This window comes from Ceratotherium simum, chromosome 29, assembly GCF_057802395.1.
Source record: "Ceratotherium simum simum isolate JZ-2026a chromosome 29, ASM5780239v1, whole genome shotgun sequence".
Taxonomy (NCBI): Eukaryota; Metazoa; Chordata; class Mammalia; order Perissodactyla; family Rhinocerotidae; genus Ceratotherium; species Ceratotherium simum.
This window is the reverse complement of record NC_141928.1, coordinates 3,621,624-3,632,241: the sequence shown is the minus strand read 5'-3', so window position 1 is coordinate 3,632,241 and position 10,618 is coordinate 3,621,624. Positions and strand designations below refer to the sequence as shown.

General features: G+C 55.6%; 2 protein-coding genes across 4 annotated transcripts in view; one reads left to right on the top strand and one right to left on the bottom strand.

Moving 5' to 3' along the window:
* The first annotated feature begins 259 nt into the window (after positions 1–259).
* On the top strand, positions 260–3,472 carry BRD3OS (BRD3 opposite strand). Of its 3 annotated transcripts, XM_087418835.1 has the most exons (3): positions 260–278; positions 1,230–1,274; positions 1,634–3,472. In XM_087418835.1, the coding sequence occupies exon 3, from the start codon at positions 2,266–2,268 to the stop codon at positions 2,518–2,520; it is 255 nt and encodes an 84-aa protein (XP_087274961.1). In that variant the 5' UTR covers positions 260–278; positions 1,230–1,274; positions 1,634–2,265; the 3' UTR covers positions 2,521–3,472. The 3 variants fall into 3 exon arrangements, with proteins under 3 accessions (XP_087274961.1, XP_087274962.1, XP_087274960.1); XM_087418836.1 differs by lacking the exon at positions 260–278 and having other exon boundaries at positions 1,041–1,274; positions 1,637–3,472; XM_087418834.1 differs by lacking the exon at positions 260–278 and having other exon boundaries at positions 1,041–1,274.
* Positions 3,473–6,434: 2,962 nt separating this feature from the next.
* The window catches only part of BRD3 (bromodomain containing 3), a 38,010-nt gene continuing 33,826 nt past the window's right edge, over positions 6,435–10,618 (bottom strand). The window contains exons 11-12 of the mRNA XM_087418833.1: positions 10,442–10,570; positions 6,435–8,666 (exon numbers count right to left, since the gene is read on the bottom strand). Of these exons, the coding sequence (XP_087274959.1) occupies positions 8,551–8,666; positions 10,442–10,570 (245 nt within the window). The 3' untranslated portion in view covers positions 6,435–8,550. The remainder of the gene's footprint in view (positions 8,667–10,441; positions 10,571–10,618) is intronic.

The following is a 10,618-nucleotide window of genomic DNA, read 5'->3' as shown; positions in this document are numbered from 1 at the left end:
ACAGAACTACCGTCAATAAAGTGCTAGGGGCAACGATAGCGGGCGGAGGACACCACGCCGGTCGCGCCGCGCCCCCAGCTCCGGGGCCCCGAGGCCGCGCTCCGGCCCCGCCCCGCGGGGCGATCGATGGCTCCGGCTCGTCGCGCCGGCCTGCCCGGCCTCGGCGCTCGGCTCGGCATGCCTGCGGCGCTGCCATGGAGACGCGGCCCCGCAGCCAACTGGCGCCGCCTCGGCCTACGCGCCCGGCGGCCCGCGCGTCCCGGAGGCCCCGCGCGCGGGTGACGGGGGCGGGCGCGGGGCGCGGGGCAGCGATGGGGGCGGGGCGAGGGCCGGCCAGGTGTTAGGGGGACCCATGGAGCGGTGCGGGGATGGGGGACGCGGGTCGGGCAGGAGGGGTACCCAGGATGCTGGGGAGGCAATGGCGACGTGCCTTGGGGGGATGGGGGGAGCGGGCGGGCGACGGGAGAACGCGGGTCGGGCAGGAGGGGTACCCAGGATGCTGGGGAGGCAATGGGGACGTGCCATGGGGGGATGGGGGGAGCGGGCGGGCGACGAGGGGACGCGGGTCGGGCAGGAGAGGTACCCAGGATGCTGGGGAGGCAATGGCGACGTGCCATGGGGGGCATGGGGGGAGCGACCGGGGACGCGGGTCGGGCAGGAGGGGTACCCAGGATGCTGGGGAGGCAATGGCGACGTGCCATGGGGGGCATGGGGGGAGCGACCGGGGACGCGGGTCGGGCAGGAGGGGTACCCAGGATGCTGGGGAGGCAATGGCGACGTGCCATGGGGGGCATGGGGGGAGCGACCGGGGACGCGGGTCGGGCAGGAGGGGTACCCAGGATGCTGGGGAGGCAATGGGGACGTGCCATGGGGGGATGGGGGGAGCGGGCGGGCGACGGGGGGACGCGGGTCGGGCAGGAGGGGTACCCAGGATGCTGGGGAGGCAATGGCGACGTGCCATGGGGGGATGGGGGAGCGGGCAGGCGACGGGGGGACGCGGGTCGGGCAGGAGGAGTACCCAGGATGCTGGGGAGGCAATGGGGACGTGCCATGGGGGGATCCAGGGTGCCGCCCGGGGCGATGAGGGACTTAGTGGCAGCCACCAATGAGGTCACTGGGACACCAGCCATACAGAAGTAAAAATGAATTTCCATGGCTGGAAAGCATTTGGGGGGTGTGGATGCTTCCCTGTTTGGTTTTCACCTGAGTCATTTTCCTTTCTGGTCCAGGGGCCTCCTGGATGCCTGGAGCAGAAAGAAGGCGCTGGTGGCTGAGTGAGTACCAGGCCGTCCCCAGCATGCGCAGCCTAGGCAGAGCCCTCCCAGGTCAGGGCTTGTCTGGGAGCAGTCCCCGGGATCCTGTGCCTCTTTTGGATTTATTTCTTAGGATTTATTACACTGATATAGACACTAACGCTCCAACAAGTGGGTTTCCCAGGATGACCGCCTTAGCTAACAGAACCAGGATTAGGCTCACAGTCTGGATCACTGAGCATGAGTGAAACAGTGAGCTGTGTGGGTAGCTTGGTTTAACTCGCTGATCCAGAGTTAAGAAAGATTCTGTGCCATAAAACCTGCCATTGTGCTGGGGCCTTTTTCTCCCCCCACCTGACTGCATGTTCATTTCTTTGTAGCAGCACCTTGGGGAGGAGCTGGAGATTAGCCAGGAAAAAAGAACTGAACAAACGCTAGTTCCAAACCCGACATATATCAGAACACCCCTGCTGGACTGAAAGCTGACCCAGGCACACAGCAGTGTGGGGCCGTGTAGGAGCTTCTGTCAGTTTCTGTCTCATTGGACAATGTCCTTTCATTCAGGACACTGGACACGTCTTTTCAAGTTAAGCAGTCCAAGCCATGGTGTCAGAATCACAGTGGACACCTGATGAGCCCCCCTGAGGTGGGTGCCTCATCTCTGTCAACTCCTCACCTAGTAAAGTGCATACAACTGTTACCAGGAAACACTGCGGCCAGGGCGCCACTCTGACTTGCTGTCTCACGTGGTTCTTAGGTGTCTTTTCAGAATGCTCAGAGGCTCCTCTCAAGTTTCCTTGCAATACAAGCCTCCTAAGGATGTTGCCTACAAATGGCCCCAATTCCTCATTTCTCCCTTCAAGTTAAATAGGGAATCCTCCAACCCGACAGCTGGGGAACTTGTTCATCTGTGCATTTAGTGCAGAGCAGTTGGCAGCAGTCTGCACGACAGGAGGATTGACTCAGAGGCCGCGAGTGCAGGAGCCCAGGGGAGGGGAGGTTCCCGCCAGGGATGAGCGGCCGCGTCCCGCTGGCAGAGAAAGCCCTGTCTGAAGGCTATGCCCGGCTGCGGTACAGGGACACCTCCCTGCTCATCTGGCAACAGCAGCAGCAGAAGTTGGAATCCGTGCCGCCTGGGACGTACCTGAGCAGGAGCCGAAGCATGTGGTACTCACAATATGGAAATGAGGCCATCCTAGTCCGGGACAGAAACAAGCTGGAGGTCTCCCGGGACACGGGCCGCTCCAAGTTTTGCACAATTATGTAATTCCAGTGTGAAAACCAGGGCCCAGGCGCCAAGCTGTGAGGAAAACAGGCCTGTGCTTCGTGCAGCCGTCTTGCTGATTTCCAGGCCTTACTGGAAGACTGAATAGTGACGGTGAAGACCAAGCTGTGCTGTAAGAACCCAAGAACCCCAGAAAGGGCTCCTGAGCCCTCCGCACAGCATCGGTGTGACTTGTACAGATGTGGCTTCTGAACTCCGTTCTCATTCTCCAGGCGCTGCAGGCCCGGCCCAGCCCGGGGCACTGCCACATGCTGTTTTCTGTAGCGCTTCCAAATACATCAAGCAAGAGGGACACCCTGGTTACAAACAACCTTTTCAGATTTTTCTAGGTTGATTTTGGTATCCACTTCTGCCTGGTAAGGAATGGGTCAGATGTAGAAAAAGGTGAAGGACTTCGCATCGTGTGTGGTCGGAAATCCACTGCGGGACTGGGATGGATTTAACTGAAATGGGTGGTGGCAGCAGCATTTCAACAGGAACTTGGCTGCACTTGCATTTTGAGTCTAGTTACCAAAACACTCATCATGTGTAATGCATTGTGGTAGCTTCCCCAGTAGATTCCAGGTACTCGAGGCTTGTGGTCAGGTGCATCCAAGCAGCATTCAGGAAACCAAAACTTACTTTTAAGTCCCTCATCATTCGCTTACAGTGATTTCAGATTTATCACGTGGCTGAAGAAGGCAGGTTCTCCACTGACCTTCGAGCCCTTGCCTCTCTGTGCTCCGAGGCCGCCCCTCCCCGCCATCTGCAGGGTTTGATGTGTGTTGGTCATTACCGGGCACAGGCAGCCTCGGCCCACCTGTGTGGGCAGTGTTTGTGAGTCATTTTAAAAGGGTGTGCTGTCTGCTGTCATTAAAGTCTGCGTGGCTGTGCAAACGTGAAAGTGTCTTTTGTCAAAGCTGACTTTTCTAAATAAATATCCTTTAGGACTCTCCTTCCTTCTTTACTCTCTCATTTTTATGTTTGTTCGTAATATCTTAAGTTGGCTTTCAGGGTTTTTTTAATAACAGGAACATCTAACGATTGCTAAAAATCCCAACACAGGCATGCATAAAGCAAAGCAAAAGTGCCCCCGGAGGGACACCCGCTGACAGCCGCCCGGCACGTGCAATCCCACACAGTTCTGGAGGCGCCCTGCACCGTGCATCTGGTTCTGCGGGTTTCTTCTTGCTCCGCTGTACGGAGGAGCATTTACATCATGCTGTGACATCTGACTAGCAGCACCCGCGTGGGCCCACGGTCGGGCAGAGGTGCTTCCTTCTGTGGCCGTGCGCGCAGCGTGTCCTCGGCTTCACTCCACATGGTTCTCGTTGCAGCTGTGCAAGTTCGTTGGCAAACAACGTCCTGGAAGCGGAACTGCCGGGTCAGACCGCGTGCCCCGGACGTCCAGCCAGAGGCCTGGTCCTCGCCGCGGATCCTCGGCTGGCCTGCTGCCTCAGGCCGGGAGGCTTGAAGTTCGAGTTGCTGAATCACCTCCCGGAGCTGAAGAGAGAAACCCGTCCCGTCTACACAGAGCACTTGACCTCTGCAGGAAGGGCTTGCCTGTGCAGGAGCCCCGGCACGGGGACTGCCCGGTAGATAGGTTCTGTCAGCATCTTCGCAGCTCTTCAATTTAAGTCCTGCCTGGGAGAAAGCAAACTTCAGGGACTTGTCTGCAATGTCTCTGTGCCGCTCACCGTACCTCGACTAACCCGAGAACAGGTCGTGGGTGGGTCGGCCCTAAGGGCAGAGGCAGCGCCTGTGAGGACGAGCACTGGCCACCCGGTGTCTGCACAGGTCGGCGTGCAGGGGACCGATGTGCACGGGGCTGCTCGCTCGCAGGACAGCTGGCACTAAGCTGCTTAGAGTGCAGGAAGCCGCCATCTGCCTGAGGGAAGCCCGGGCGTCTGGCTGGGGACGCCCTTGGGGTGGTGGGTCTGGATGAGAGAGGGGTGCAAGCCTGGACGAGGGTGCCGTGTGCAGAGGAGATGTGGGGAGGGTGCTGCTGACAGCCTGGGGGTGGGGTATCATCCGGCCTGGACTTGGGCCAACGAGACCCTTTCCCCAGGCTGTCTCTGCAGGGCCTGGCTCAAGCAGGCGGGACTATTCTCAGCATGGCGTCACAACTTGTGTTTGTCTCGACACCACATTCGTTTTGCCGCCGTCTCTACGACGGGCTTGGTTCCGTACTGAGTGGTGGAAAACCTCAGCGTGTAAACCCCAGTTTGACGTGGTTTTGCATAAATGACCACTGGGCCAGCTGGACAAGAATCTGATGCCTCCCGTCTGGAAACCACCTCAGCACAGACCGAGGTGCAGGGAGGGAAGGGGTGTGCCCGGAGAGGATGAAGGAGTGAGGACTGGAAGGGACGGAACCTGCGCTTCTAGGGAGAGGGCAGCTTGTTCCCGAGAACCAGCCGGCTGAAAAGAAAGGGGATGTTAACTTCCTCAGGGAGGCAAAGAATGATGCTCCCCACATCCTGGCGCCTCCCTGCCCAGCTGAGGACAGCTACTTCCACAGCTTTTTAAAACCTCTGTTGGATGCTTTGCGTATTCCTGCCAGGAGTTTCAGGATGTGAAGAATGGGGAGCTCACCCTGTTATGCACCAGTGAGGCACCTCCAGACCCGGCTGCCTTCAGAGCGTCTCCACGCGCAGGTGAGAGGCTGGGGGCCACCCAGAAAGCACAGGAAAAGGCACTTTTTTTTTTGGCTTTTATTATGAAAACAAAAACAAATGCCCCAGGAGAAGGGTCCATGATTACCAGAGACATCAAAGAGTACTTCCTACCATTTTTATTCTGTTGTGTTGAGGCCAGCGTTGCAATAAACAAGCTAAAACTACTTACATTGGACTCATTTTCAGTAACTGACATTTACAGGAATATACTAGAAACGGCACTAAAAAGTTTAAGAAAAGTTACGGTAAACTTGCATGCACATCATACAGAAAAGTAACATTTTAAATATAAAAAAGAAAACCTTCCTGGAAGTGTTACGCCAGTATTAAGGAACAGCGCTACTCGGGATGGAACAAATCCTTGACCGCGGGTGGTGTTTTCTCCCACGCGAATGTAAAAGACAAGAATGTTGCAAAAGAACAAAAACAAAACAAACAAAAAAACGTATCTTACAGTTTGGAAGCAAGATGACGCTGCCCAGCGTGAGCAAGGGTCTCTGGAATTGAGTCAACACTCGACTCGGCCCCCGGGGTCACGTATGTAGAGTGTGTCAAAGCCACTCCCCCACGAGAGGCCAGCCGGCTTCACACATGGCTCCCTGCCCCTCGAGAAAAGCACGCGAAGAGCTGCCCCACAGCTCCTGGCCCTACAACAGCTCTGCTTGTCTTCCTGACACGGAGAAAAGGAAACGGAAACACCCACAGGCTGACCGAGAGGGGCTGAGGAGGTTCCCCCCAAACTTGGAAGAGAAATCGGTTTTGAAGTCTGGACAGAAAGCCTTAAAAACCGCAGCACCAATGGACCACAACTGCTCGTGTGGCCTCCAGCCCTCCGTGAGCCATCAGCGCCGCCGGGTTCTTTCCAGATGAAAGGAGCAGAGGCGGTTCGAGAATCCACATCGCACACAGAACCAGCGGATAACCAAAAGCTCTGCAATGCTCCCGCCGAGCTACACTCTAGGGCCAGATGTCCCCCCGCCTGTCGGCTCACACAGGTACCCCTCGCCATCTCCGCAGCTGGAGGGGAGCTCCCCGGAGCCCTTGCCTCCAGGCACCGTCTGCCTGGGGTCTGCTCGTGACCCAGATGCGCACTTGCTCCGTACTGCCAATGAGATCCTGCTTTAAGACCTGTCGATTTCGTCGTGTATTAATTCCTTAAAGTCATAGTTTAAATACTCCATTAAAGATCTGTTTAGAAAACACCTTTGAAAAACAAGGGTAACTTTAAAAAATGGCAAGTTTAAAATCCATTTATATTTTTATTACAAACAAAACTTAATTAAAAGTTTAACAAACTGGCTCAAAACTCACCAAGTGTCAGAATCACCAGCAGTAAGAAAAATGGTAATCCACCGTCCATTGCCTCGTCCGAGTTCTGTATCTACCAGGGGATCCATAGCCAAAAGGGTTGGTGGAGTCTGAATTGATTTTATGAGTTTTAAAAATTGCCACCTATTAGGGTACTGATGACTAGTCCCGCTATCCGTCCAGAAGTGCTGGCAGAAAGAACTCGCCACCAGACGAGAGGCCGGCCCCCCGCGGCTCCACCTCCAGCACCCACCTCAGAGAAGCCCTCCCAGGGACATCTGGGAGAACGCCCTGCTTCAGTCATTTCTGTGCTAACTGGAAAATGCTTGAGCAGGGAGCCCTGTGCAGCTTGCAGAGAGGGAACCCTCCTGGGGCGAGAGGCTCCTCCGGGCCTGGAGAGAGAAGACAGGCCAGGGAGAGCCCCGCCAGGCCACTGCCAGCTGGCTGGAAGACTGCGTTGGGCAGTGGGGGCCGTAGCCTCTCCCCTGGGGCTGGGAGGTGAGGGTGCCCCTTGTGGGGCCTGGAAGGCCGACCCAGGCATTTGCAGCCGAAGCCACCATGCTCAGGGCTTGGGCACGCAGTACGGGGCAGCCCTGTGCCCAAAGGCCACAGGCAGCCTCTGGAAAAACAGAACCAGCACATAACCTTCTGTTAAACTCTGTATATTATTATTATTCTTTACAATAGAAAGTTAAAAATCAAGACTTAGATTTACTATACATTTGTTTCTCTCAGATTACAAAGTTTATATTATATAACTGGGGTTCCCTAAATTGATTTCTGTTAAAACAGTCCTAAAGAGACCAGAAGTGAATACAAAAGAATGAAACCAACAAAATAAAAAAATCAGAATGCACTGCAGCTGGAAGTCGTCTACACCTGTGAGTCTCCGAATTTCATACACACACGAAAAGAACAAAAGCAACCCCCCGACAAACCCCGGAGCAGAGCGAGCGCACGCAGACATGATTGAGCCCCGGCAAGAAGCTAGCACCTGGAGGTCAGAGGTCACCCCACGAGTGGGGTCGGGGGCTCTCCACACCGCTTCAGAGGCCTGCATCTCTGCTATGTTTGTTAATGCATTTCTTTTGCAGTTTTTTTTCTTTTTTTAAAAAAAATGACCAATGATGTTAATAAATAAAGTATTCATATATACATGAAATTGGGAAAATGGTTCCGGAGTGTGCAGCAGCGGCAGCGGTAACAAGTTGGGGACACACGTTGGGCTGGACTTTCATAGAAAATTGCTGAACCTTACAAAAAAGTCTCCTTTTGTTTTTTTTTTTTTTATGTTTTCTTTTTCATTTTTTTTTTTTTTTGAAGTTGAGGTAAAAGTTTCAGTGTATGGAAACCTGTGCGCTGCACATGCAGCCACTGTGTCCCCTCCCAGGAGCTCGTGGCATCACCAAGATCAGAGAAACCCAACGTCCTCTCTTCCACGCCCCACCCTCGCCCGCCCCCACCGGCATGAGCTCTGATGGGAGCCACGAGGACCCCTCGCCTGGCCAAGCCCTGGTCCTCGCCACAGGCACGTCTGTCCTCAGCCCCTGCAGAAAGAGGTGACCCCTCGGACACGAGAGTCAGAGCTCAGGGCCCAAATGACAAAGACAACAGCTGTCTGCAAAGCTGACAGCTTTCAAATACAGTACCATTTTAGAGAAGTTTCCTTTGAAACAATTCTTCCTGGAGCTACAGACCAGGTTGGGCATAAGAAAAGGGATTCTGCAAGAACCTTCAGATCACATCTCACACGTGTTTCTACGGTTTCCAGGTTAGCATCTGAAGTTGCCATCTCCAAGCCACTGAACTCAGTTAACAAGAAAAGACTTTATGCAGACTCACACCTCCTCATAAAGTCTCATGTGCACACAAAAAAAGATCTTTGACCTATTAAAGCAAAAACTGGAAGATACCATAACACTGAATTAAAAAGAAAACCTGCACACCAGGGGACAGAAGTAGTATATTAACCATTGAGGGAACACTGCAGAGTCTCAGCGTGTGCGACACCCACTGGCTTTGTTCTGTTCTGCGTTAAGTCCGGAGTTCATTCTGAGTCGCTGCTGTCGGAGCTGGATCCGCTGGAACTGCTGCTCCCGGACTCGGAGGAGCTGCTGCTGCTGAGCCGGGACGGCCCTCCCGAGGGCGCAGAGCCCGATTTCTCTGGGGGAGACACAGCAGGTGAGCGGCGCCCACCCCACTCACCCACCCTCGCCTGGCAACGCCTTCATCAGCACAAGTTTTTCCAGAACATCCACTGGCTTCACACCAACACAGCACGTGCCACAACTCACCCATTTCTTGGCCCAGTTGTTTAAAAAATATTAACAAATATTTGTTGAAATGAATTACTGCATTAATGAGATTGGGGGATTTGCCCCGTTCCTGGCACAGGGCTCCTAAATCCCTTGGACTCTCCTGAGTGATAAGAATGTCTTCTGTTATTTATAAGGAGCCCCTTTAGATCACACCTGAGTTTATGCAATGAGCGACTTAGGGTGGCAGCCCCAGAGAGCCACAGGATGGGGCTGGTCACCAGCAAGACCAGGAGATTGGAGGGGCAATTTCAGCCCCTCCACTCCCAACTTCAAGGAGGGGAGGGCACTGGAGATGGGCACTATAAAAACTCGTGATTCGGAGAGCTTCCGGGTTGGTGAACATACGTAGGTCTGGGAAGGTGGTGCCCAGAGAGGGCATGGATGCTCTGCACCCCCCACACCTGGCCCTGTGTGTCTCTTCCATTTGGCAGTTCCTGATTTGTATCCTTTATAATAAGCCATAATAGTAAGTAAAGTGCTTTCCTGAGTTCTGTGAGCCATTCTAGCAAATTCTCGAACTTGAGGAGGGGGTCGTGGGCACCCCTGATTTATAGCCCGTCAGCCAGAGGTGCAGGAGGCTGGGGACCTGCACCTGGCGTCTGAGATGGGGGTGGTCTTGTGGGGCTGAGCCCTTAACCTGCGGGGTCTGCGCTAACTCTGAATAGACAGCGTCAGAACTGAACTGAACTGCTGGACGCCCAGCTGGAGCCGGAGATCGAAGAGCCAGTGTGAGAAAAACCCCACATGTTTGGTGTCAGAAGTATAAGAACAGCTCAGAGATCAACAACACTACGTGAGCCTGCCCGAGACTGGAAGACATGAGTGCCGTCTACTCAGAGGGGCTGATGGGCTGTGGAGGGAAGCTGACCACAGAAGGACATCCTTCAGTCACATGGCCTCGAGGAGTGACAACACAGCCACCTGCTCTGGCCCCCCCAGGGGCCATGTCTGGGGACCCTCCCAGCCTTTGGTGGGAGTGGCAGGGTTACGAGCACCGTCTCGGCACTGGGCAAGCAGGACCTGGCAAGGCTGCGGCACCTGGCTGCTACATGATCGTCGAGATGGGACCCCACCCTGACCACCACCTGTGCCGCGCCATCCCTGGGGCCAGGAAAAAGCTATTTGCCCTTTCTTACAAGGATCCAGAGACGGGAGGCAAGGAACCAAATCACCTGTCACCTAAAATAAGACCCCACAGTCCACAAAGCACAGGCCCTGGGGGCTGGGAGTCGGAGCCTCCCTCTACCTGGTATGGGTTAACACGCGGGGAACTAGTGTTACAGCCTGGGGGCAGCCAGAAAGCTCGCTGCCATGGGGTCCAGCCCCCACAGACCACAGCTGGCCCCTTCCGAAGAGCCCTCTCCAGGGGGTGCTGGCACATGGTGCTTTCAGGCATGCCTGCCATCTGCTCGGCCCCTGCAGGGCTGGGTTCTGGTCCCCCGTTCGCAGATAATGAAACCGGGGTTTCAGGAGGTCAGGAGCCTCACAGAAGGAGACACGCACGTTAAGCGGTGGAGCCACAGACCCCAACATGGTCCTGCCGCCCACCACCCTCCCGCTGCCCCTCCCCGGGACAGAGCGCCGCAGCGGGGCCGCGGGGTGGCGGCCGGGAGCAGCTACCTTTCTTGGCGGGCTTCTTGTTGTTGCTGAGCTGCCCGCTGACGTCCTGCAGCCGCTTCTCCAACTCCTTCTTCTTTTCCTGAGCTAACTCCTCCTTCGACTTGGCCGCCTGCTTCCTCCCGCTTGTCGCTGTGGGAGAAGGCGGAGCTGAGATGGCAGGGTGGGGCGGAGGAAGGA